Raw genomic sequence first — 27829 nt, forward strand, 5'->3', positions numbered from 1 at the left:
GTAGAAAATGGCATCAGATGACAGACATAACTTTCATTCATGTGTGTTCATGCAGTTAGTGAATTGCCAGATGATGTCTCGAGGTCCAGCTCGAGCGGGTAACCCTGCTCTGAGCAGCAGTAGAGTAGTCACGAAAGCTCGTGATGAGGACTGTCATGGTTATAGTGAGGATGATTGGCATGAGATCTCTTCCCCTCTTTGTTCACAACGTCTTACAGGTAATCTGAGGATTCTCAGTCGGCCAGGGCTGCACACAGGTCACGTCAAATCTGTGTAGAGCTCAGAGAGAGAGAGAGAGAAAACAGAGACTGGATAGGGACATAGAAAAAACGTTAATAGCAAACTTGTCATTGTAACACAGCTTTGTTATGGAGCCTTCTTCAATCGCGTGGCATGGATCCACTGTGGAAAAAGATTAGTTAAAACAGCAGTAAAAGTAATGGCGACTATGTCTGCAGGCCCACTATATATAAGTTCTCCCAATTGTCCAAATCGTTTAAAAAGTCGCACCAGCACCTTGTCTCCCACGTGAAAGGGGTGTGTGGGTGCTGATAGTGGAGATAATATTGTCACAAATTTTATGCAACTTATCTATAAGGGCTGCAGAATACTCGTCCATGTGTTTTCAAATCAGAGGTACCCGGAGCCGGAGTTCCCTTCTTCCAGGGGAGAGGGAAAGGTCTTCCAAAAATAATTTTAGTGTCAGACGAATTTCAGCCAGAGTGGCTGGCAATAAGTCTACCCAATTTTTCGAACCTGTGGCCTGCATGGCCTTAGTTAGTTTGTCTTTCAATGTTCGATTAGTACGTTCTACGATACCAGAGGATTGAGGGTCATTGTGATAGAAAACATCCAAATAATTTTTTTTAAGATACTTGTTCACGTCGTCTTTTCATTCGGATATCGGGAAGTGACGAGTTTATCAGAATGTCAACTTCCGGTAAAAGCGAAGCAAACTTGAATGCGCATGAACCCGGATGTTTTAGAAAAAAAATGGCGCCGAAACGAAAGCCACATCGTGCCAGTTCAGAATCTGAAGTATGTAGTGAAAAAGTCAAGCATTGTCAGAAATATCGTAAAGAATATAGCGACGTGCCTGGAATTCAACCTTCGATACGTGGGGAAGGGTATACCTTTCGCCGATACTGTAAGAAAGATTTTACGATCTCAGCAGTGAGACACAGGCACATGCTAAGCATTATACACCTGATCAGCTCAGAAGGCTCAAGAGTGCCTATTATCAATCTCTGAAGAAGTATGACTAAATAAGGAACTGTGGTGATGTAAATATGTTGACAGTTTACTTTTTATTTAGACAGTTTGTTGTTTGTGGTTAAACAAGAGACAGAATGAGAAGAAAACATTGAATATATCAAATACAAGATGTGCTACATTTTCCAAAACTACTGTGGTGTTAACATTGACAGTAAAGTATGTGAGAGAATGTATACCTATGGGATACACACACTGCAAGAAGACTGAATTGACTTCATTAAAGAGTTGTTTATGTAAAATAATCAAAATTAGAAATATTCATAGTATAAACATTTAGTTATTGCTATGATCACATACACTTGTATACTATGTATTGTATTATGTAGTGACTAACACTTGGTCATAATAATGAGTTCTGATTACACACAAACAGTTGGAAATTACACAAAGTGATTGAGTTAGACCCACAATGGTGCATTTAGGGGTAGGCAGGTCTGGGTACCCGATCTTAAGTGCAGTGCAACACATCTCAAATACTTGACCATGGGACAACAAAATTTGTATCTTTATTGGACAAAGATTTTTATCCAGCACTATTTAAATTTGCTTTTTAAAAAGTATATCCCCCCCCCCCAATTCAAAGGTATGCAGTTAGGTTAACATGGGGCAGCCTTGGGCTGAAGTGCCCTTGAGCAAGGCACCTAATCCCCAACTACTCCCTGGGTGCTGTAGTATAGCTGCCCACTGCTCTGGGTATGAGTGTGTTCATTGGTCACTTGTACATTCACTTCTTCAGAGGGGTTAAATGCAAAGGATAAATTTCACTCCGAGTGTACACGTGACAAAGGATTTTATATAAAATTTTATATAAAAAAACCACACACACACACACACCTCATATATGGGACAGCCACAGCCTGAGGTTGGGCTGAAGTGCCCTTGAGCAAGGGCACCTAATCCACAACTGCTCCCTGGCTGCTGTAGTATAGCTGCCCACTGCTCTGGGCATGCTCATTGCTCACTTTGCATGCACATGTGTGTTCACTGCTTCAGATGGGTTAAATTTCACTGTGGGCTTAAGCGTATGTGTGAAAGGCTTCTTCTAAAAAGGTACTAAAAGCTAGTTCTATAGCAGACAAAGACTTAACAGTTGTGTGCTTCATACTTTATGGCAACAGTTTGGGGGGAGACCCACATATAGATATGATGGTCAGGCATCCACATACTCTGGCCATAAAACAAACTTTTTAAAAAAGTATTGGGACTAGTTACAACAGAATTACACTGAAAAGTGGGGGTTTTTGCAGTTTTATTTTCTCCCCCACAAACAAAGCACCACAGGAATGGCCCTCCATAAAGAGGCTGAAATTTTCATTTTCCAAACAGACACTTTTAATTCAAATATTTAAAATGGTTACAAACAAATTTAAATTTTTTTTTTTGACAAACTGGACAAGATAACCTAAAAGAGTAACAAGATGCATTGTTACAGACTACTCTTAATACCAATTTTCAGGTCTGTAGGCTCAGTAGACAGGGAGCACTCTTCAGTGCCGGATGCAGGCTCACATACAGCGTCTCCTTTGTCGAGAATTTCACAAAGGTCGCTCGAGTTTCTTGGTTGCGAGCTCGCACTGCAGCAGTGGCCATGATGTGCATGATTGTGAAGAGTGTTGCTTCGCTGCACACAGTAATGAAAGACCTCTGGATTTAATTAGAATAAACTTCAGCATTAATTAATCTCATTAGTTAATTCATTACATCACAACTAGACTCAAGTTAGCCAGAAATTTGAATCTTCAAACAGCTTGGAATGTCATGATAAACTAGAAACAGGCCTTTTTAAGTACCATGCTCCTCACAGTTCAGTACATTTATAGAAGATGGCAACACACAGTCCACCAGATTTTTATACCAGATGCTCAGAGTATGGACAGTTATACCTGCTGCATTATGTTACCAAACCTTCGTATCCAGGAAATACAAACAAATGAAATTGGACCAAAGGAAGTTACTGTAAATCTAACATGAATTCATGTGCATGCAACCCAAAATAGTCCATTTTCCAGGCAGAAAGTAGTCAAAAATGTCCATGATGTACAGGTTTCAGCTAAGTCTAGTGTAATTTTGGATCAGAAATTTTTACCTTTACTATGGATTTGCAAAACAGCCATGGGCAATTTAATTTGATGCCTCATTGATTGACATGGTGCTAACCAAATTCATTCTTGGCACTGTGCCAACTGTCAATATTAGTTGCAATATTCCATTTCTAACATGGGACCAACTTTAGCCTTTGTTAAAGCTAGAACTGTTGAGACAAGATAGTCAGTCATTAACCGCGTTTTTATTCATTCTAACCTCTGAACATGCAGTGTTGAAAACATGGAGACCAAGACTCAGAATCAGTCAGTACATGTACTACGAAAGGACACTATTGAATGTTGACTCATTTCCAGTTCTAGACAGTAACTACACAGGAGTCACTTAAAACGAGTCCATGTCTCAAGTCCTCAAGAACCAGCCTCAGTCCAACACAGTCATGGATGATCTTAAAGTAGTAAACATATCCCGTAGTGGTGCTATTGAGGCGATTATTTCATTGATAGTTACCGAGTCAGCCAGCGAAAACACCACATGCTTTTCAACACCATTTCTACACATTCTGTAAACAGAGCATCTGGTACAAAAATCCCATGGTGCAGCGTGCACACACACACACTTATGTAGTTTTAGATTAACAGTTAAGGTATGCAGTTACAAGAGTTCCTAAATACCTGCCCAGGTATATAGTAGATGCGATACACCAGGCCGCCTCACTCTCAGGTGTGTGTGGTTCCTGAATGAGATGGCGTGCCAGACGCAGAGCAGCAGCAGCAAGCTGAACTGGGAAAAAACATACACACTTCGCCTCAAGGAGAGAGAGCTCCAACAGATACCGTGCCATGCAGATCACCTACAAGTTACAGTGTGTAAACTGCTATGCTGTTTGTATAGAGCAGAGTTAATCTGAAGATAAAATCAGTGTAATGCTGGTTTGCACCTTCTCGCCACAGCGTGCAATGTATGCAGACAGTAGCAGGAAGTGAATGGGTGGCGTGTGAGACAGATTAAACTTCAGTGTGCACAAAACCCTGCGCTCCATCCGCAAAAACTGCTTCTTGCTGTAGGTGTTTGCCATCAAGTAGCACAGCTCAGATACCTGAGAGGGGGAAGGGGGGGGGGGAAGACCACCACACACACAAAACTAATGTAGCATGCCTGTGAAACCCTGTCTGGCCTACAGTGTACAGGCAGCCTGCACTTCCCTGCAAGCCATTGTTTTGAGCATGTCATCTAACTTTTTTGTTTTATGTTTGTTACCTCTGGGAGCAGGCACTCCTCTTTTTTTGCAGCAAGAAACAGACAGACAACACCGAGCAGCTGTAAACTGGAGATGGAGATTTTGATCTGCTGGAGCACACGGTTCAACAGGTGCACTGCTAAATAAAGCGTCTCCTCCGAGAAGTTAAATGCTTCCTGAGGTGATGGATAAAGGTGGTACTGCAATTTTTCACACTGAACCAGAGCTTGTTAAAAAGACAGCCATTACAATGATCACAAAATCACTAGCCAAATAAGGTGGCCACGTTACTCACATGAACCTGAATGAGCCAGTCCACCAAAATAGCACGCGTTGTTTCCGTAAATGGCTTTGGCAGTTCGCTGCTCAACAGAGCAAGATTCTGCTGACTCCTCTAAAATAGACCAGTTTACACATTAAAGCCCAAGTGAAACATTGCACTGAACAAAAGTGGTGAAGTCTTCAGCATTACCATCATATCAGAAAAAATATCCCATGTGTATGTGCAGTCGTAAAGCAGCCCGAGTTTACTCATTGCCACTTCTATCTCTCTGCACACGAGTTCAGGAACTAGATCTCTTAGAGTGGGTGCAAGCTGGAGACCATGCAGGTGATTCAACACCGCCTCTTCCTCATAATGTTCCACTGCGGGAACTACTAAAAAAAAAAAAAAAAAAAACCCACACACTCACCAATTTCTCATTCTTAACATAATGGAAAACATTACTGTGGTAATGGAAAAATAACTGGTAATAATTAAAAAAAAAAAAAGTGCCTCACCCTGGGCCACCGTTCTTTAACAATAAAAGCACATGCTGTGTTGTTCCTTAAATAAGCTACACTTTTTTCAGTGTTTTAGTGAAATGAACTCAAACTAGGATAGCAAGACTTGCGCGCGCGCGCACACACACACCTACCTTACTCCATCCCATCTTTACCAAACTGATCAAATTATATAGTGCAGCCATCAGACACTGACAGCCAATTTAGAAAATAGTGGGAGTGTGGAGTCTGCCAGGAAGCTTACATGTTTAACAACTTAAAAGCATGACTGCTACAGTCTTGCATTCAGAGGAACATTGCTGAAAAATATACATTTTCAGAAAGCAACATTAACAACTAGACCAGCCAACCATTCTACCATTATCCATAACCATGCAAGTCACCAAATATTTAATTTGTCTGGAAATGAATGTACTCAGGTTTTGCGCTTCATAGAGAGAGCTTGTGCTCGTCTTTCAACCAGGCAAGAGATCCATGCTATGGCCAAATGTTTGTGGACACCTGACCATCACACCCACATGTGCTTTTTGAACATTCCATTCCAGATTTAGTCCTTCCTTTGGCATTATGAGCATGAACAAAATTTGTTCCTGTGCAGCAAGTGCAATTTCCTCATTGGCTTATACTGCAAAAATATAGGGAAAAAAGTAGCAGTGATTAAGTTTACTTGGACATATTTCATTACAGACAGTATGAACCCAAGATTTTTCATGTTTTGTCTGTTCAAGTTCATTTCACTTGTTCAAAACGCATCATTTCATATGTTTCAGGCCAGCAACACAAAAAAAAGTTGGGACAGGGTTAGTAATGAGGTAAAACAATTCAATAAGTGCGATTTGAAACAGGAGATGGTACTCTTGATTTGGTTCAAAAACAGTATCCAGAAAAGGCTTAGTTTTTAGGGAGAAAAGATGGGCCAAGTATCTCCAGTTTGTAAACAAGTACATAATTATTGAAACAATGTTTCTCAAAGAAAGATAGGGATTTGGATCCCTCACCCTCTACAGTGCATCATCTTTTGGCTGCTCCCGATTTGGGGGGGGGGGGGGGGGGGGGGGGGTCGCCACAGCAGATCTTTCAGCTCCATTGCTCCCAGTCTTCTGCATCCTTCTCTACCACACCTGCCACTATTCATGTCCTCTCTCACCACATCCATGCATCTCCTCTTTGGCCTTCCTTAAGAGTACTGTCTCCAATCCATACATCACAGCTGGTCTCACTACTGTCTTATACAGCTTACCTTTCACTTTTGCTGGGACTTTCCTATCACAAATGACTCCCAAAATCCTTCTCCAACTGCTCCACCCTGCCTGCACTCTCACAGCCCCCATTTTCCTGCAATTGACCCCAGGTACTTGAATTAAATCAACTTTCTTTACGTCTACTCCTTGCATCATCACTATACTCACCCCCATTCTCATTGATGTGCATGTATTCCGTTTTGCTACTGCTCACCTTCATTCCTCTTCGTTCCAATGCATACCTCCATCTCTCCAAGCCCAGCTCAACCTCCTTTCTACGTTCACCACAAATCACAATATCACCTGCAAACATGTTCCGTGGTGACTCTTGCCTCACTTCATCCGCCAAGCTATCCATCACTATGGCAAACAAGAAAGGACTCAAAAGCAGATCCTTGATGAAGTCCCACCTTCACCTTGAACCATTCAGTTGTTCCAACTGCACACCTAACTGCTGTTTCACTGTTCTCATATACAGTACATGTGTTGCACCACTCTAATATACTCCTCATTCACTCCACACTTTCTCATACAATACCATAACTAATCTCTCAGCACTCTATCCTTCTCCAGGTCTACAAACACAATGCAACTTTCTCTGGCCTTCCCTGTTCTTCTACAGAAAAGTACAGGGAAGGCCAGAGAATATTCTTAAAGCAAAAATTGCATCAGACATGCTCTTCCTTGGCATAAACACATACTGCTGTTCACAGATTGCTACCTCACTTAAACTCTCCTCCAATACTCTTTCCCATAACTTCATGGTGTGGCTCATCAATTTTATCCCTCTAATTACTGCAGCTCTGTACATCTCCCTTATTCTTGTATATTGGGACTAGCACACTCCATTCTATTCATTCGGCATTTTCTCAATCTCGTTAGGAACTCCACAGCCGTCTCACCCAAACATATCCAAGCCTCAATCAGGATACCATCTGGTCTGACTGCTTTCCCAGTCTTCATTCTTTTCATGGCTGCCCTCACCTCATCCTTACTAACCAACTCTGCTTCCTGATTTGCTGTCTCCAACAAATCTGACCTATTCTCTCTTGGATTCTCCTCATTCAATAACTCCTCAAAGTACTCTTTCCACCTTCTTAATACACTGTCAGCACATTTCCATTTTTCATCACTCTTACCTGTTGTACATCCCTCACTTCCCTGTTTCTCTGCCTAGCTAGACTGTACAGTTCTCTCCCCCCTTTGGTCTCTAGTCTTTCATACAACTGGTATGCATCTGCTTTTGCCTTCACTACTGCTCTTTTTGCCTTCTGTCTCATCTCTCTGTACAACCACCTACTTTCCTCATGTCTGATCATCCCAATTCTTCCTTGCTAGCCTCTTTATAATTTCCTGCACTTTTGTTCCACCACCATGCCTCCTTGTCTTCCTTCCTCCTCCCCAATGACCACCCTAGCACCTTCCTTGCTGCCTCTCGTCCTAGTATAGCAATAGTATCCCAATCTTCTGGCAGACTTCCATTACCACTCAATACTTCATTTCTTCCCTAAACTCCTTCTGATGTTCAACCTCTTAGTTTCCACCACTTAATCTTTGGCTCCACTATTTCATGCTTCCTCTTTCACCTTCAAGCTCATCCTGCACATGACCACTCAATGCTGTCTAGCTACACTCTCCCCTGCCATCACTTTACAGTCTCCAGTCTCCTTCAGGTTACCCCTTTTGCGGAGTATGTAGTCCACCTGTGTAGATCTTCCTCCACTCTTAAACATCACCCTGTGCTGCTGTTTCTTCAAGGTATATACTGACTATTGCCAAATTCATCCTCTTTGAAAAAAATCAACCATTTGCCCTTCCGTATTTCTCTCTCTTACACCATATCTGCCCATCACATCCTCATCTCCTGTTTCCCTCGCCAATATGTCTGTTGAAATCTGCTCCTATCAGCATACGCTCCCCCCTTGGTATACTTTACCACTTCATCCATCTTTTCCCAGAAAGACACTTCATTCTCACATCCAACCAGTGGAGCATACGCACACACTGATTACCGCACCTTGAATCTCCAACTTCATGCCCATCACTCTGACACCCTCTTCACATCAATCACACTGTTGACCAACTCTCCCCTCAAAACAATACCAACACCTCTTTCCGTTGACTCCATAATAAAACTTGCATCCACCTCCAACGTTCTTGGTCTTGCTTCCTTTCCACCTCACCTCCTGCACATACAAAATGTCCAACTTCCTTCTTTCCATCATACCTGCTAACACCCTCACTGTGCCAGTCAGTGTTCCCACAGTCAGTATTCCTACCCTCAACTCCAAGCTCTGTCCCTTCCATCTTTCATGCTCTCTCCTAAAACACCCCCCCCCTTCTCGGCCAACAGTAGCATACTTTCCATCGGTACCCTGTTGACCAACAGTACCAGAGGTGGCCGTTGTTAACCTGGGCCCCAACCGATCCCAGGGCTCGAAATTCATACATTTTTTCACCAGCCAGCCGGACTAGTTACCTTCCAAAGTAACTAGCCAAACAGAAAATCAACTCGCCAAAATTTGTTCATGTATGAATTTTACTTGTCAAAAATTAAAAAAAAAAAAAAAAAAAAAAAAAAAAAAAAAAGAGTAGTTACCATTGTTCATGACTAATGTGCATTTATTTCAAGACCTGAGTATTTTGATACTGTTTTTTTTTTTGCACACTTTACAAATTGGCATTTGCTGTTCCACATCCTCCTCACGATATCCAAAAAATGCCAGATGACTGACCCCTTACTAGTTCTTTTAGGAACCAATTCGTCCGCTTCCATTTTTGTCACTGAAATTGACAGAGCTTACACAGTAGCCTATGCAACACCAGCGATTGCACGAACTGAGTCAGCGCTGTAAACTGAAACCAGGAAATCTTCCCGCAAGTTCCTTTCAGCACCAAGATGTCGCCCGGGATTGGTTGGCGAGTGCGTGACTTTTTTTACCCTTAGGCAGCCTCTCATGTTACTGCCTGAGGGACAGGGAGAAAACCACTGGAAAAGGTTTTAAACAAACACGAAACAAACGCAAGTCAGCAGATGACCATAAAATACTCGATAGTTACAATATAATTATATGCATCTCTCACAATTTTCGGAGATATATCGAATATACTCGATATATCGCACAGCCCTAGTCTGAATCTTCGCTTCATATATATTTTTTTATTTTCAACTAGCCAGCCAGGCTGGCTAGTGACAGGAATTACTCGCCAAATGACAAAATTAAAGTCGCCTTGGGCAACTGGACCACCATGAATTTCAAGCCCTGGATTTGGTGTGGCATTTCTCTTTTCAATCTGCATGTTAGATTTGGCAGTCTTACGCCAGATGCCCTTCCTGACACAACCCTCCCCAATTTATCTGGGCTTGGGACTGGCACCAAGAGTACACTTATGCACCCCCAGTAGCTGGATTGTTTAAAAATATGCACCCTCTACAGTGCATAATATTTTTAAACAATTCAAGGAATCTGCAGGAGTTTGTGTGTAAAAGGCAAGGGTGCAAGCCTAAGCTCGACACCCGTTATTACCAATCCTCAGAAGACACTGCATTAAGAAACGTCATTCACCTATAGCTCATGTCACCACATGGGCCTGGGATTACTCTGGCAAACCTTTTTCAAGCACTACAATATGAAGTTACATCCACAAATACCAGTTAAAACTTGACTGTGCAAAAAGGAATCCTTACGTTAACTGTGTCTAGAAGTTCCATTGACTTCTCTGGGCTCAGAGGCATCTGGGATTGATCAACATACAATACAACAGTGTATATTGTGCTCAGGCAAATCAGTATTCCATGCATTTTCTTTTTCGTCAGAAATGGACACTGCTCTAGAACAGACAAAAGGCACCATCCAGACTGTTACCAGCAACAAGTCCAAAAGCCAGGGTCTGTCATGGCGTGGGGGTCATCAGTACCCTTGATCAAGGTAACTTACACTTCTGTGATGGCAGCATTAATGCAGAAAAGTACACAAAGATCTTGGCGCAACATATTCTGCCTTCAAGGTGACATCTTTCTCAAGACTTTAAACAGTGCAAAACCACAAACTGCACATATTACAAAAGGTGTGGCTGTGTGCCTGTTCCCAGTAGAAAATGCGTGGAGAATTCTGAAACACAAACTGACTGCAGCCCCGTACTGTTGCACATTTTAAGACCTGTTCACAGGAAGAGTGGGACAAAAGACCTGAAGACACTTCACCTGGTGTCCTCAGTTCCTAAACATCTTGTGTCGTGAGAAGGAATGGCAGCATTACAAAAATGGTAAATGCTTTACCACCCCACCTTTTTTAAAAATGTGTTGCAAGAATCAAAACACGTTTATTTTGGAAGAAAAAAAAATTCATGAGATATCAAATGTGCTATTGTATTGTTTTGCGTGCAATACAGGTCAAAGATTACTTACAACTCCGTTTTCAGTTTTAATTTCAACATACCATCCCAACTTTTTCTGATTTAGGGTTGTAGATCTGAAACATAGGAATGCTTAGCTTTTTCCAGATCTATTTTCTCTGGACATTTCAAGACTTCAAGAACTCTCATAACAGGGGCCATAAGCCCACCGGTTTAGTTTCTTTCCAGCTGCCCAAGTGGAACATTTCAGTATTTTTCTCAGATGGCATCAAAAGGCTGTAAGCACCCAGTAGGGATGGCAGGAACACCAAAGCAAATTTCACTGTGGTGAGGAAAGTCAGGTGGGAACCATTGGCGGATCCCCAGAAGGTGCAGATGCCACTAATGCACATTAAATTGGGCCTTAAAGGCGTCGTGCGGTAATTTCAGCAATCAGGCTATATCATGTGTCAAAATGTCGGGTTTGGTGGGTTATTCAAGCCCCTCGGTTTCCCGCGATCTCAGTGTCACAATGCGCCCGCTACAAGCATTTAAAGTTGACGCGCACAGCCAAATTTAGGCAGCCAGCCGTTAACTAGGTCAACTTGTGTGTGACGTCATACCAGTAACCTCCCTTGGGTGATGCTGGCCTATCGCCATGTTTTCTCTATAGCGTGCGTTTACCAGAGTTGTTTACATTGCGGATTTTGTGGATAGTTTTGAACACTCAAAACACTATGAAATGTATTAATATTCTGTGATACAAAATGCCTAATCGGTGTATTGCGTTTGGCTGTAACAACAAACACTGAGCACTATTTGTGACTGTTATCAATGGATCTGATTTCAAGGTCATGGCTAGATATTGATAGAAAAATTTTTTTAAAAACGTTTTAAGTGTTTCTATGCATCAATCATTAATTGTACAAAATGATTTTCATACATTTATGCATTTGTCATATCTTTCTTTGTCACATGAAGTGTTGTCTTGATAACATGTGGCACATAATTTTAGCAAATGGATGACAGAAGATTAATTGAAAGATTTATGCCACAGAGCTGCCTTTAACTAATAATTATCACTTATTACTGACAATTGTACGTTTACTAAACAATACAAAGCTCAATACTCCCAGCCTATAACATACTGAATATCAAGTTAAAATCAACCGCAATAAAAGGAAAATGATGAAAACTGGAATATCAAGGGGTCTACTGTATCAGAAGGCCCACTGCATTTCGCGAGATCGTAAGCTGTGAAGTTGCTAGAATTCAATCTTTCTAGCTATACTTTCACCCCCTACAGCTATCAGTATTACACAATCATAGATTAATCACACAGCATTCTAATTCAAGTGAAAATGGTCTTTAAAAATACACACAAGTACTGATTTAGTCAGAGAAACCAACCAAAACAAGTCTTCAAGTCGCCGGTCTTCTTCATTCTCGTCTTCGTTTCTGTCGTCGTCAGAACTGTCCTCATTTTCTTCTGAAGATGAGCGCTCAGGTTCAAATCTGTAAGGCTGGATACCACCAGGACATTCAGCTGTCAAAATCTCTACTTGTGGGCCATTTTCTTCTTCTGTATCGGTAAAATCAAAGCTAATTTCCTCAGCATCGCTCCTATTTTCTGGTGTGTCCGCCATTGCAACTGCACCGAGTGGTTACTGGTATGACGTCACGCAGCTGTTCCATTGACCGAGAGGGGGCACTGCGAACGCGGGAAATTTCAAGTGATGGGCATGACCAAATAAGGACTGATTACAACCGCGGGAAGCTTTTGAAAAATCGACGGTCAATTTATTTCGAATCTCAAAAGCATTCTGGTGCAGAATGTGACTTTTATCGCCACTGCGTGACGCCTTTAAGGAATAATTTGTCACAGCTCTAGATAAGGAGTCAGCAGCCTTCATGTGCCATCAAGACCGACTTCCTAAGCTGTCTGAGGCAAGTCAAACCCAGTGTCTTCATTGAACCACAAAGAGATGATCCTGGAGTGCAAGGAATTCCACAAGCAGCTCACTAGGAAGGAGAAAGCAGCTTGGAACAGCTTTGCCACAGTGGTTCAGAGCCCCCTGGGCAATTGCAAAGCCAAAAACTACATGGAACTGGAGACACTGAATAACATCCTGCAGCTTACTGTGATGTAGTCTCTTAAAGTCCATATCCTTGATGCTCATCTTGATAAATTCAAGAACATGGGAGTGCACTCAGAAGAGCAAGGTAAGTGCTCCCACCAGGATATAGTGGGCATTGAACACTGCTACGAAGGACAATATAAAAAGAGATCAAGGCTACATTTGGAGGCTGCCTCTTAAGTGATTTATAATAATTGAAACATTGTAACAGCATTAAGATTGAGGGTGTACAAGTGTAGGTGCTTCAGACCTGATCCACTCTGCTGAGCAAACTCCATAATGATTCCATCGTCTGCAAATAATGGCAACCGCTGGACCTGCACAAGACACAACACTGCACAACAGCAAACTGGAAGTGTGTTACAGACCATTACAAAATGCTTTAACCATTATATTTTGGCTTACATATGAATAAGTATTTCAGACAGATTGCCTGAGCCACCCTTCTCAGTGGTCTATGCTAGTTAATGCTGGGTTACTGTCTGTGCATGTTCTCCCCAGGTCAGTGGGGACTTCCTCTGGCTTCCTCCCTTCTCCCAAAAGCATGGCAGTAGGTGGACTGGCCAAGATAAATTGGCTCTAGGTGTGAATGCAGGACATGTGCACAACATTCTAGTGGCTCATCCAGGGAGCATTCCCCACTTCATACCCAGTATTCCCAAGACAGGCGCCAGTGACACTGCTATCCTGGTCAGGGTAGAAAAGTTACTAAAAGTGAATAAGTGGGTGGTGGGTACTGGACCTTCAAAGTGCTTGATGAAGGCTTCCAGATGAAACTCTGAATTAATGCTTGTGATATTTCCTGTCATTACAGCATTGAAGCCTCATTTAGTGATCGCTAAAGCAGATTGTTTCGAGTAGCCTGTACCATCACTAATGTCTACAAAGACACTAAGTGAGCATTCATTGAATGTGCATTTTTTTGGTGAATGGTGAACTAAATCAGTTTGCAACTAACAAACCTGAGTTTAGTTCACTCTGGTGAGAATGAATGATGCTCATACACCAGAAGTAGAGATAATGGGCAAAAATGTAACCTTCATATTGTGATATGAAATACAATGTACTATGATCTCAGGATCATGCCTTGGAAAATTACTACATGACCATCTATTTTCCTGCACATTCCTGGTCTTCACCAGAGTTATCTTGTGCTGGAATGGTCACAACACTACTGATCTGTTTAGTCAATTAGACTCCAAGAGCTTTAGAAGGGTAGGTGAAATTTGATATTTTAATTGATAAAGTTTCACTGTGGATTTAGAGCAACTAATTTAAAAAAGTTTAAAAACCGGAAGAAATTAACATGAACTAGGCTAGTTCATTTCTGGGACTAAACCATGAACGAGGCCATTTTAATTTGTATGAATGGAACTTTGAGGTAACTTAAGTGTTAACGTGCACAACATCATGTAATTGTACAGACAGGATTAGATCAATGATCTACAAAAGCAACACAAGATCTCACCAATAGCATTAGTGCCATGAGCCTACAGAAAAATATCTGCCCCCATATTCCAATTTAATTTGTAGGATGTACCAAAATATTTTCCAGAAGTTCTTTGTCATACTTTACAGCAGCCAATTATTTTTTTTAGGCATTTACTTGGCAAACTTTGCATATGCCATGCAGTCATTAAAAACGGTTTTACATGGTACATGGGGATGCATTTGACCAAAAGAGGCCTCAAGTGAGCCATGGGCACCGCCGGGGGGGAAGGTTAGAACAATTCTAGGGGCCCAGCACTGCCATGGGGCCCTTTAAGGGGCTGATATGCTTTTAATGATTTTAATAAGACTTTTGAAATAACAATGCAATATTCCATCTGGTAAAATGAGCTAATTGAGCAAGGTTGTCCATTTCTTGAGTTCAACATAGTCATTTAACCCTCCCCCTTTTGCGAAATGGTACGGTCCAGCTCTGGTAGAAGCGCGATGCGTTAATCTGTGTGCTGATCAGTACAACGCTACTTGCTGTTGTGTCGCGGTGCAGCAGCCAGCCAGCCAGCCAGCAGTGGAGTGCGTACAGTCTATGATCACTAAATATGAAGAGTGGCTGTCAAAAACGTAAAGAAAGGCAGCTGAAAGCTGAGATGGACCGGAGAGGCAGGCAACTGGTCGCTCAGTTTTTCCCAAAGAAAGGTAGCTATCGCTCACGTGTGTTCAAAATATTAGCGAATGGTAAATGAACGTGGTTGGATTAGCCGATCAAGAGAACACTTTTACAGTTTGTACAGTGACATTTTTCCATTTTAATAACTGAACTGACTTGTGTGATAAACAAGATGAAATATTACATTATGCTGGTGCTAATAACTAGTGCTAATAACCAGTTTCATAACTAAATGGGGTGCCCTAAATATGCACAGATTCAGCCTCAGGGGGACCTCCACCCTACCAAACCACTGAACCCCCCCTTTGGAGGAGGTGGTAAGCAGCAATACAACCCATAAATGCTTTAGGATAGAAGTTTTTAATGAGCGAGCGTCATATACAGTTTGCTAGATTAATGTGTTGCTAATAATGGTCCATGGGCTATCAAAAGTCAAATAATGACAATAGTGCAATTGTGACGAGGGTGGGCAAAGTTGGGGGGCCCAAAATTTCTGGCGGCACCCCTGAGTGAGCACCTTCAGAAACTAACCATTTCAGTGCAGTTGGCCAGAAAACTTCAACCTGATAACTCCAAATTTACAGTCCATTCTAAAAAATCCAAGTACATCTGCTGCATGTGGTTGCAGATATGGGCACAAAGCAGACAAGAGCTTATCTGTCCATATTCTCAGCTAAATTATAAAATATGGCTCTTTAAAAGGAAAAAAACAATTCAGTTGCAAAATTGATGTGGATCATTTCCTCATAGAACTATTGTATAACCATTTTTTAGTCATTATTGTGTTCTAACTCAATACTGGACTGATTTCAATCATTTTTCCCCCAGTAAATATTTGGACAAAGAAATGAGAAAATAGAGCCCATGTTTTAAATCAAGCAGATCTCAAAGTAGAGAGATGACCACTGGCTTTGAGTCAGCCTGTCAAAATGGAGCAATCAAGGCAGTGGTCCACTGATAAAAGAAAGTTTAAGAATTTGGCAAGATTATACTTAACAGGAGGGGAAAAAAAAAAAAAAAAAAAAAAAAAAAAAAAAAACTGTGCCCCATTGGCAAACAGAGTGGATGTTTTGAAAACATACCCATTGCCATGATAAAATGAAACATTTCCTTGGAGAGACCAGAAGTGAGAAAGCACATGACCTTGGAATGTTAATTTTCTATAAAATGAAATTTCACAACATTCATTTTTCAGCCCACAGCCCTCCATCTAGATTACTTTTTCACCCTTCATAGGAAAGAATTTAGCTCACCTCTAATCTATAGCAAACAGTGCAAATAAATGCTACTAAATATTCTTCATTTAAAAAGAACCATTGTTGAACTATTTGCTATAGACTGTGGGGTTACCATTTTTACAAAAAGTCCATTCCAATAAATAAACTATCAAGCGCATTTTTCCAATTGCAATATGGAAGAACAAATTACATAAAAAGTGGCAGCTACAATTAGACAGTCATGAAACCTTTTTAGATTTACCAATACAAATTTTACAAAGGTGAGTTTCAGTTACAACATACCCTGGTCACAATCAGGAATCCATATTTACTGATAACATGTTATGAGCCATCAGAAGCAATGTAATTAAGGTACCAAATGTTTCAAAGTATTCTGTGGAGACATCCATCATGACTCAACAGGGTTCGAGTCATTTCATAGGATTTTATTGATGGTATCTGTAAAATGTTTTTGTTCATTCAAAAGCAAGTGTGAATTTACATGTTATGGTGGGCCAAATGAAAAAGGATCATTGTATACGATCACAAAATCTATAATGGTGAAATTCTTACTGTTCATTTTGCAGGTTATTTGAAGGCGCTATGACACTATGGTGTGTTTATATCTCATATACGTAATATATCACAAATTAATTTGTAAACCTGACATACCTAAATTTGCATTCATTCAAGTGGTTCTCTTACAAAAAAACAAGTTGTTGTACACCAAAACTAACTTTTGTACGCAATTACTTCCCAGATACATTAAAAGTAAAAATCATTATTCCATAGCTAACTTGAAATTTTGACCTCAGTGACCCTAAAATGGATTCCCAATTGTGACCAGGACAAACAGTTATTGGTTAAGGTCACCCCCCCCGATCTTGTCATCTGATGACACAGCTCTTTACCCGAGATGGATTTTTTTTTTTTAGCATGATCAGCAATTTGAGGAAAACCTGCATGTTATCACTATAGGTAAGCATGGTGGAAAGATCATGGACATGTTTTTACTTCTCAAATTCACCGATATTTCATGATATCCTTGTCGAAACTGACCTTGTTTCTGACTTTCATTTGACAGTCACCATTTCGTATCCAAACATACATTTGAGAAATCATGGGAGGTGTCGATAACAGTGGACACTGGTGAAAGTGATTATCGACACCCTGTAGAATTAAATGGCATTTAAAATTATGTATCGATCTTTGTGTAACATTGAAGTAGATTTTTTTTTTTTTTAAGTGTGATTTGTAATTTTTTTTCTCCTCTTTCATAACAGAATGGAATGCTTATAGAGCATTTGGAATCCTATTGCAATAAATAGGAGTTAGACCAGAATTCAACTCCTAGCATATAAAAATTACATGCTGGAAATATTCAGATTTTTTTTTTTTTGCAATTTGTTGTAAATATCTACCACATATTACAATAATCAGTAGACATTTTATATATGACATGCGGCCTTTGACCTGGATTTTCATGTGGTTACAATGTCAATTGCTTGCTGACATTTATTGGTAAACTACAAAAGCTCATTGTTGACTTCAGGAAGCACAGCACCGACCTAGCCCCCCTCTACATCAACGAGTATGTGGAGAGGGTCTACACCTTTCTCGGCGTCCTCATCTCCACCGATATCTCCTGATCAGTAAACATTTTAGCAGTCATTAAGAAGGCTTAAGAAGGCTCAGCAGCGGCTACACTTCCTGAGTGTCTTCAGGAAGTACAACCTAAACTCCAACCTGCTGCTGACCTTCTACCGCTCATCCATCGAGAGCCTGCTGACATACTGTATTACAGTATGGTACGGCAGCTGCACTGCTGTAGACAGGGAGAGGCTCCAGAGGGTAGTTAAGGCAGCACAGAAGATCACTGGCTGCCCTCTCCCCTCCCTGATGGACATTTACACCTCCTGCCGCCTTAGCAGAGCTAAGAACATTATCAAGGACAGCTCCCACCCTGGCTTTGATCTGTTTGACCTGGTGCCCTCAGGGAGGCGCTACAGGTGCATCAGGACAAAGACAAATCGATTAAAAAACAGCTTCTTTCCAAAAGCCATAACCGCCCTGAACCTGGATATGCTCTGACTTTACAGTCTATTTATTTTACTACGTGACTCTCTTCGTGCAATAATTTATAATGTGCAGTACTTTATAAGGTGACTCTCTCTGTGCAATACCTCACTCCATAATGTGAAATGCAACACATTCACCTCAGGACTGTGCACCTTACACACAGCACATACACCAAGTCTGTGCACCTTACCTTGCAATACTTCATAATGTTTAATATTTTATTTTATAATGTGACTCTTGTGAAATAATTTATAATGTGACTCTCTGTGCAATACTTCATAATGTGCAATACCTCACTCTAGGGCTGTGCGATGTCCCCTTAATTGGCATTGACGATGTTTACAGTGCAAACATCGTGATGGACGATCATATCGTGGGGGGGGGGGGATTTTAATACCACATTAAATATTTTATTATTTATATTAAGAGTATTAGATACTCATCTGAGGCTTTAGCATGTAAAGAAAAAAAAAAAAAAATTCCATTGCGCTGAGAATTGATACTTTATCCCATAGCCTACCATCCCTTTAAACTTAGGCTACCTAATTTTCTATGTTTGATTACATAACAGTCCCATGCCTTTCTCTACTTAAAATGTAGAATTCCATTATTTTGCTAACAACCTAATTAATTCCGTTAAAACAATTCCGTTATTCATCCGTGGTATTGGCACGTATAAAAGGCCTCCATTCCATTCCAGTTGTTGGTGGCACAATGGCACAAGAGCTGGTCGAGAAGGGCACTACTTCGCCTATATGGCAATTTTTTGGATTTGAACCCAATGAGAGTGGAGAGCCAAGGGACACGACTAAAGTCGTGGGGACAAAATTAGCTCATGTTTTGTCGTTCAAATTCCGTAAAGCTGCTTTGCGACAACGTTTATTGTTAAAAGCGCTATACAAATAAACTTGACTTGAAAGTCGTGTGCAGGATCTGCTCATCTGTGATCAGCACAAAAGATGGGCAGATGACAAATCGACACGAACACTTGCGTATTCACCATCCGAGAGAATATGCTACCTTGCCTGCACGTCCTGGGCCTAGCAAAAAGGGTCAGCCAATGATAACCTGGGCTTTTGCAAAAAGCACCTATTATAAAACTGACCGTGACAGGTGGAGGCAGTTGACAGTTGGGGTAACGCGCTACCTGGCCAAAGAGATGGTTTCCTTCAATACAGTGGAGAAGCCAGCTTTCAAGGCCATGCTGCAGACTTTTGATAAGCAGTACCAGTTGCCAGGTCGGAAATATTTCTCCAAGACGGCCGTACCGAATCTTTTCAGTGAAGTCAGAAACACCATCTCCACAGCACTAGGTGATGTGGAATATTTGGCCTTGACAGATATGTGGTCCAGCTGCAACATGATGCCCTACATGTCAGTTACCGTACATTACGTGGACCGAGAGTGGGCAATGCAGTCCAAACGCCTGCAGACAAGTTTCATGCCAGAGACACATTCAGCGGACAATTTAGAAGACACATTCGCGAGACACTTGCCGAATGGAAAATAGAGGAGAAAAAGATTGCCTGCATAACAACGGACAACGGGGCGAATATCATCGCAGCCATCAGGCAATTGAAATGGCCGTGGTTAAGTTGTTTTGGGCACAATTTGAACCTGGCCATAACCAACTCGCTTGCGCAACAGAGGGCCAGTACAGACCGAGCGTTTGGAGTTTGCCGAGCAGTCAACACTGCGTTTGCGCACAGCTGGCTTCGGAGTAATGAGCTGCGCAAAGCACAGGTGGAAATGAACCTCCCCGAGCACTCACTGATCATGGCAAGATATTATCAGCTCTAACAATGAAAGACTAGTATTCAAATTATGAGAAGAAACTACACTTAAGCTATTACTCATTGTTTATTTACACCATATCAATTGAAGATGCGTTTCGGCCTCGAGTGTGCACTTGAACGCGCTAATTTGTCCAATTTATTAGTGTTTGAATTATTGCACCAGCTTTTAAAATCATGATTTAATTTTTTTTTTACTGTCTTTACTGACAGGACTGTCCCACCCGCTGGGGCTCCAAACAGCAAATGGTGGAGAGAATACTAGAGCAGGCACAAGCCATCAAACACGTGTTTGCTGAAGACAAAAGCCGGCACCCATTGCCCCAGTTGACCTGGCAGGACATAGGTGTTCTTGAATCCGTGAACAACGCGCTGAAGCCAGTGGCGGACTTCACTGATATTCTATCTGGGGAAAATTACGTGACCGTGTCCTCACTGCTTCCCATGTTGGCGCATTTAGAAGGTGTGCTGGAGAAGCGGTATGGTGATTTGGAACTGACAGCCAACCTGAAGAGTGTTGTCTCTGCCTTGCATCTGCTGCAGGATAATTCAGAGGATGCTGCGTAAAGCCACACTGCTTGACCCCAGGTACCGAGGCGACTATATGGAACCCCCTGCTCTTCACACCACAAAATCTGAGTTGATGGAAGAGATGGTGACAGATCGTTCCGTCGCTGTCAGGTGCTACAACACCAGGTCCGTCACATGATGAAGGGGAGGAACCAGGTGACGGCACCACGGCAGTGCCTACGAAAAAGAGAGGGTCTGTGGGCAGCCTTCTTGGGAAGAGAGCAGCAGCCAGAGCATCCACGCTTACTGATGAAGAAAAGTCTGAGGCAGAAATGACCATGTACCTGCAGGAGATTGTCATTGATGGGGAGGAGGACCCACTGATGTGGTGGAAAAGGAACAAGAGAAGACTTCCATTAAATGGCAAGATTAGCATGTAAATATTTATGCATATGCGCCACCAGTACTCCATCAGAACGAGTGTTCAGCACCCCAGGTAGTATAGTTACCCCAATCCGCAGCTCATTAAAACCAGACAAAGTAAACATGCTAGTATTTTTGGCCAGAAACCTTGACATTTAAACATGGTGACCATTGCCTGCACTGTTAACCCATTAGGTTAAATTGCTTCGGACTGCCTGCGTTTTCTTGATTTTGATTACTACTATTATTGTTAATTTACTTGTTCTTGTATTAACGCAGGCTCTTTTTTTTTTTTAAATCACTGTTCTTTGCTAACTGAGTCGACTTCATGAATATTTGGTAGCTTTAATTTCACTGTAAAAAGTTAATGCCCAGCTACGTTAAACTTTGCGAGCGCATTTCGTGCTGCGCACGTTCCGATTCTCTTCGTCTTGATCGTTCATCTTTAAATATAGGTTTACAAAATCAATGTTCATGACTATTTTGTAGCATTTTTACAATAAAAGTTAATGCCTAAGCCTGGTTAATGCCTAAATGAAATTGTGTAGGCTACTGTTAAGCACATGCTTGTGCGTTCCTGTTAGACTTGATTTGTTGTTCAGCCTACTGCATCTTTTCACGAATACCGGTTCACAGAATCACCTTCATTCTTCCATTTGGTTTGACATTATGGCTTAGAGTGGACCATTTTGTGTCTGAAAGTAGGCCTATTTACCAGATTAAAGTTATTTGACTTCTGCCGAAGTCTGCGCTTCACTGCCGTTTGATAAAGTGCAATATTTCCCGACTGAAGTCGTTAATAGTGGCTATTTGTTTGAACAACATGACAAATTTTACATTAAAAGTAGGATAAAAGTAATATAAAAGTAAATAAGTAAGATAAAAGTAGGATAAAAAAATGAAGTCAAAATTTATTAGTAGCATACTGTATTTGTGTAACCACATGTTATGTTCACTAGCACGTCCCTGCACCATAGCCTACGTGAACAAGCGGTAATAGGATATTACTTTATAATGATTTATATAACGGGCGGCACGGTGGTGTAGTGGTTAGCGCTGTCGCCTCACAGCAAGAAGGTCCTGGGTTCGAGCCCCGGGGCCGGCGAGGGCCCTTCTGTGTGGAGTTTGCATGTTCTCCCCGTGTTCGCGTGGGTTTCCTCCGGGTGCTCCGGTTTCCCCCACAGTCCAAAGACATGCAGGTTAGGTTAACTGGTGACTCTAAATTGACCGTAGGTGTGAATGTGAGTGTGAATGGTTGTCTGTGTCTATGTGTCAGCCCTGTGATGACCTGGCGACTTGTCCAGGGTGTACCCCGCCTTTCGCCCGTAGTCAGCTGGGATAGGCTCCAGCTTGCCTGCGACCCTGTAGAAGGATAAAGCGGCTAGAGATAATGAGATGAGATTTATATAACTATGTATTTATATATAAAATTGTTATATAATGTATTTATATATTAAACAAAGCTAACTAAACTAACAAAAAACTAACTTTTTAGGTATAGGCCCAGATGATATATGCATGTTTATGACAGGAGGGGGCGTGGTATCATGATGGTGGCTCTCCATCATGATGGATGACCACCATCGTCGATGGACAATGGCATCGTTGATGGACACAGCCCTACCTCACTCCATAATGTGTAACACATACACCTCAGGACTGGGCACCTTACCCCCCCCCCCTTTTTTTTTCTTCCCCTCTCTCTACACAGTTTTGCACTGTTATTGGAGATGCTTTAATCTCATTGTACATGTGTATAGTGATAATAAAGGCATTCTATTCTAGAATGCGATCTACAAAAATACTTAGAAAGTGCAACAAAGATTTGACAGGTTAAACAGTTAATTTGTTTACAAACATTAACATTTACATAAGCATCGACATCAATATATTTATATAAAAAACATTTTGTACTAAATACAAGTCTGTAAAACAAATTTAAGAAATTGTTAACTTAATACCACATACCAATTTTTTTTTTTTAATAAAATCAATCATCTGGATGTCAATAATTGTGGAACGATGTCACGTGATTGGACATACTAAGTAATTGAGATCAACATTTTTTTTCTAGTGGAAGTTTGAGTAATTAATTATTCAAGCACAATTTAAGCATTGAAAGTCTTCTACTTTTGCAATGGCCAAAAGATTAACATGTCAATAATTGTAGCCACCACTCTATACACCTATATATTGTGCACAGTGCACTACATGGAAGCATAGTGACCCAAGAATTGAGACCGTGAGACTCAGGCTACATCCACATGACAACGGCAACGAGATGTTATTTAAAAATATATCGCGTCCAAATGGGCAACGATCAGTAAAATATCAGGTCCATATGGCAACGCCACGCTTGCTGAAAACGATGCAATACACATGCCACACCTCTAGGGGCGCTGTAAGACGGTCCCTTCAGAGACACCAGAACAATAGAAGTAGTAAGGACGCATGCGCATAAACTATTATGCGCGAGACTTCATATTAGCCACAAAGTCAGAAAAATCTGTTCGTAAAATTACATTATAATGACCAAATACAATGAAAAGTGTTTTTCCAGTCTCACCTGTGAAAGGTAATCCCATGTGATCTCGTTTGGACGGCAAACCTGTTGGTACAGTTAAACGCAGCTAATCTTTATTCTCCGCTTTGACCTATCCAATATGGCGGCGAGGATGACGTATGATTCTACGCGGAAGGCGGCGTCTTTAATGGTCCGGAATAAATTGAATGCTACACGTTGATGGATTAATTTGCTCCTCTATGCCCTTTTTGAGGAATGTATTGTCGGACTTAAACCAACATCTGAAGAGGTGAGATCGCTCCTTTTTTTCCCTATTTTTGCTGGCGGGATTGACTCTGCCCTAAGGGCAGAGTCTCTCTCTCTCTCTCTCACTTCGCACCATTACACAATAAATATTCACAGTGAAAATATTTTGTAAGCGCGTTTCATGAACCAAGTTATAGGATTTGTTGACAACTCGCATCGAGTTCATTACACTTCTACCCGGCGTGAAGCACATGTGGTTGTGACGTCATCGTAAACAAATCCGTTCTACTCATCCAGACGACTTCGCAACGGCAACGTTGCCAGATCTTTCCACTCTGGAACCCGTTCTCAAAAAGATTGCGTTTTGGGCACCCAAAACGCCGGTGCCGTGTGGACGCCAGGCCTAAACGATAAGCAATTGTATCGGAGTCACCTGAATCCGTTGCTGTGTGGACAGGGCCTCACTCACACATGCTGCTCGGCCATTACATTATTGAATGAAGCGGTGAAGATGGGTGAACTGCTCCTTAACATGGCAACAAACTAACTGTATTAACTGTTACTGAAGAGTTAATAGCCCATATTAAAATTTGCATAATTATTAAGTGTCAGCAGCACGGTGGTGTGAGTGGTTAACATGGTCACCTCACAGCAAGAAGGTCCTGGGTTCAAGCCTAGCAGCCAGCGGGGGCCTTTCTGTGTGGAGTTTGCATGTTCTCCCTGTGTCTGCGTGGGTTTCCCCCACAGTTCAAAAGACATGCGGTTAGGTTAACATGGGACAGCCTTGGGCTGAGATGTCCTTGAGCGAGGCACCTAACTCCCAACTGCTCCCCAGGCGCTGTTAGCATGGCTGCCCACTGCTCTGGGTATGTGTATGTACTAGTTACTCACGTGTGTGTTCACGACTTCAGATGGGTTAAATGCAATGAGGAATTTCACAAGCGTGTGAAATAAAGTTTTTCTATACGGAAGCCGCGAGAGGCCCTTCATATAATCTTTTTATTCACCTTATCCCGAGATAACAACATAATTAATTCAGGATCTCGAGAAAACACCACAAATAATTCGAGATCTCGCGAAAACAAAACCGTTATTCCATGATCTCGAGAAAAAACAATTATTTCATGACATGGGCGCCGCCAGGGGGGGAAGCTTAGAACAATTCTAGGGGCCCAGCACTGCCATGGGGCCCTTTAAGGGGCTGATATGCTTTTAATGATTTTAATAAGACTTGAAATAACAATGCAATATTCCATCTGGTAAAATGAGCTAATTGAACAAGGTTGTCCATTTCTTGAGTTCAACATAGTTATTTAACCCTCCCCCTTTTGCAAAATGGTACGGTCCAGTTCTGGTAGAAGCGCGATGCGTTAAATCTGTGTGCTGATCAGTGCAATGCAGCCAGCAGTGGAGTGCGTACAGTCTATGAGCGCTAAATATGAAGAGTGGCTGTCAAAAACGTAAAGAAAGGCAGCTGAAAGCTGAGAGGGACCGGAGAGGCAGGCAACTGGTCACTCAGTTTTTCCCAAAGAAAGGTAGCTATCGCTCACGTGTGTTCAAAATATTAGCGAATGGTAAATGAACAGTATGAACGTGGTTGGATTAGCCTATCAGGAGAACACTTTTACAGTTTGTACAGTGACATTTTTCCATTTTAATAACTGAACTGACTTGTGTGATAAACAAGATGAAATATTACGTTATGCTGGTGCTAATAACTAGTGCTAATAACCAGTTTCATAACTAATGGGGTGCCCTAAATATGCACAGATTCAGCCTCAGGGGCACCTCCGCCCTACCAAACCACTGAACCCCCCTTTGGAGAAGGAGGTAAGCAGCAATACAACCCATAAATGCTTTAGGATAGAAGTTTTTAATGAGCAAGCGCCATATACAGTTTGCTAGATTAAAGTGTTGCTAATAACGGACACCAGTCAAGTGTTTGACATGGTTACGTGTGTGGAATGTTCACACGTTCTAAACCAGGGGTGTCAAACCTGATCCATAAAGGGCCGTGTGGCTGCAGGTTTTCATTCCAGCCATGCAGCAGCACCCTGATTTGGCTTATTCAATCAACTGACACACCCACCCTTTAATCAAGGGTGGGTGTGGCTGCAAGTATTTGACTGTGTGAAGACAGTTCAGTTGATTGAATGAGCCAAGTCAGGTGTGCTGCTGCATGGCTGGAATGAAAACCTGCAGCCACACGGCCCTTTATGGATCAAGTTTGACACCCCTGTTCTAAACCATTGGTTTCAAATTGAGGAGCTGGAGAAAGTGCAGCACACAAAAGAGGGATAGAGGTTACAACATATGAAGAAATACGTACGGTACTTGATCAAATTGAAATGTCACTCCGTGTTACTTTGAAATAAATTTATAATAAGATGTTTCCTTGCGGCGGCACGGTGGTGTAGTGGTTAGCGCTGCCGCCTCACAGCAAGAAGGTCCGGGTTCGAGCCCCGTGGCCGGCGAGGGCCTTTCTGTGTGGAGTTTGCATGTTCTCCCCGTGTCCGTGTGGGTTTCCTCCGGGTGCTCCGGTTTCCCCCACAGTCCAAAGACATGCAGGTTAGGTTAACTGGTGGCTCTAAATTGACCGTAGGTGTGAATGTGAGTGTTTGTCTGTGTCTATGTGTCAGCCCTGTGATGACCTGGCGACTTGTCCAGGGTGTACCCCGCCTTTCGCCCGTAGTCAGCTGGGATAGGCTCCAGCTTGCCTGCGACCCTGTAGAACAGGATAAAGCGGCTAGAGATAATGAGATGAGATGAGATGTTTCCTTGCAGTTGTGACGAGGGTGGGCAAAGTTGGGGGGCCCAAAATTCTAATCTTTCATGGGGCCCAAAATTTCTGGCGGCGCCCGCTTCATGATCTCAACTGGATCACTGCATCTCCGTCGGTAGAGACGAAGCCGGGCCAGTCTTCTGCGGAGGCGCCGTGGACTAATTTTGAAATTATCCCTTATTAAAAGACAATGCAATCTCCCCCTGTGTCAACCCCTGATCAAAATATTGCCTTACTAGGTGATCGATTATTCCAGACATTCTAATGACCAAAGTTGCGTCTATACAAAATGAGAAATAGCCCCAAAGTCAGATATCACAAGTCTCTTGGCGCACCTGAATGAACCATTTCTCAGCTGTTTACTCGAGATCATGAAATAATTGTTTTGTTTTCTCAAGATCACGGAATAATTGTTTTGTTTTCTCGAGATCTCGAATTAGTTGTGTTGTTTTCTCGAGATCCTGAATTAATTATGTCGTTATCTCGGGATAACAAAGTGAATTTAAAAAAAAGGATTATATGAAGGGCCTCTCTCGGCTTCCGTATTTCTTGTTTACCTCGACAAACAAACAGAGGGAACATAGCATATGTACAACAATGGCCTGATGTCTGCGTTGTTGTGTGTCCCCACCCCCAATAGTAACCTAAATACTGTTCCTCCAGCAGATTAAAGAATGTTTGCACGCTCGAGACAACACACAAATACAGAAGAAAACTGAACTGGAGTACATGCGCGCATGCTCCGGAGTATTTTACAGCCCCGCTTCACACGGTAGCTGGAAGAGAGAGTTCGCATGTTTACCCATCCGTGCTCTGTACTGTCCGCGTTGTGCTGCTGTTTCTGCTCTTTTCCTTCACTCAGTACCCCGCGCTCCCGCACAGCGCATGCGTTCGCCCACGTGCGCAAAGGGATTCGCGTTTCTTCTGTCTGTAGAAAAAGAACCCTTCAGTCCATCCACTCGAACTCGCACATACATTCCACGTAAACTCAAGTGCATGTTTTACCTTGCGGTCCAGCAGCGCCCTGGAATCACAGAATCCGGCTCTGGCCATGACGCAACCGGACGCGCAGTCACCAGGAACCTGC

The 27829-nt window shown here is 42.0% G+C and overlaps 1 protein-coding gene across 1 annotated transcript; it reads right to left on the bottom strand.

Moving 5' to 3' along the window:
- Window positions 1-1605: 1605 nt before the first annotated feature.
- On the bottom strand, window positions 1606-27829 carry ccnp (cyclin P). Its single transcript, XM_060922877.1, has 9 exons — window positions 27748-27829; window positions 27545-27670; window positions 13306-13372; window positions 5031-5212; window positions 4854-4952; window positions 4579-4734; window positions 4259-4417; window positions 3993-4171; window positions 1606-2896 (listed from the first exon to the last, which is right to left on the bottom strand). The coding sequence occupies exons 1-9, from the start codon at window positions 27793-27795 to the stop codon at window positions 2728-2730; spliced, it is 1185 nt and encodes a 394-aa protein (XP_060778860.1). The 5' UTR covers window positions 27796-27829; the 3' UTR covers window positions 1606-2727.

Source organism: Neoarius graeffei, chromosome 6, assembly GCF_027579695.1.
Source record: "Neoarius graeffei isolate fNeoGra1 chromosome 6, fNeoGra1.pri, whole genome shotgun sequence".
Lineage (NCBI taxonomy): Eukaryota > Metazoa > Chordata > Actinopteri > Siluriformes > Ariidae > Neoarius > Neoarius graeffei.

Coding starts and splice junctions, on each gene's coding strand:
- ccnp (XM_060922877.1), bottom strand. CDS start 27,795: ATGGCCAGAGCCGGATTCTGTGATTCCAGGGCGCTGCTGGACCGCAAG. Junction 5,213..13,305: donor TGCTCAGCAGAGTGGATCAG/GTCTGAAGCACC, acceptor TTTTTTTAGTAG/TTCCCGCAGTGGAACATTAT. Junction 4,953..5,030: donor ATATTTTTTCTGATATGATG/GTAATGCTGAAG, acceptor GGTCTATTTTAG/AGGAGTCAGCAGAATCTTGC.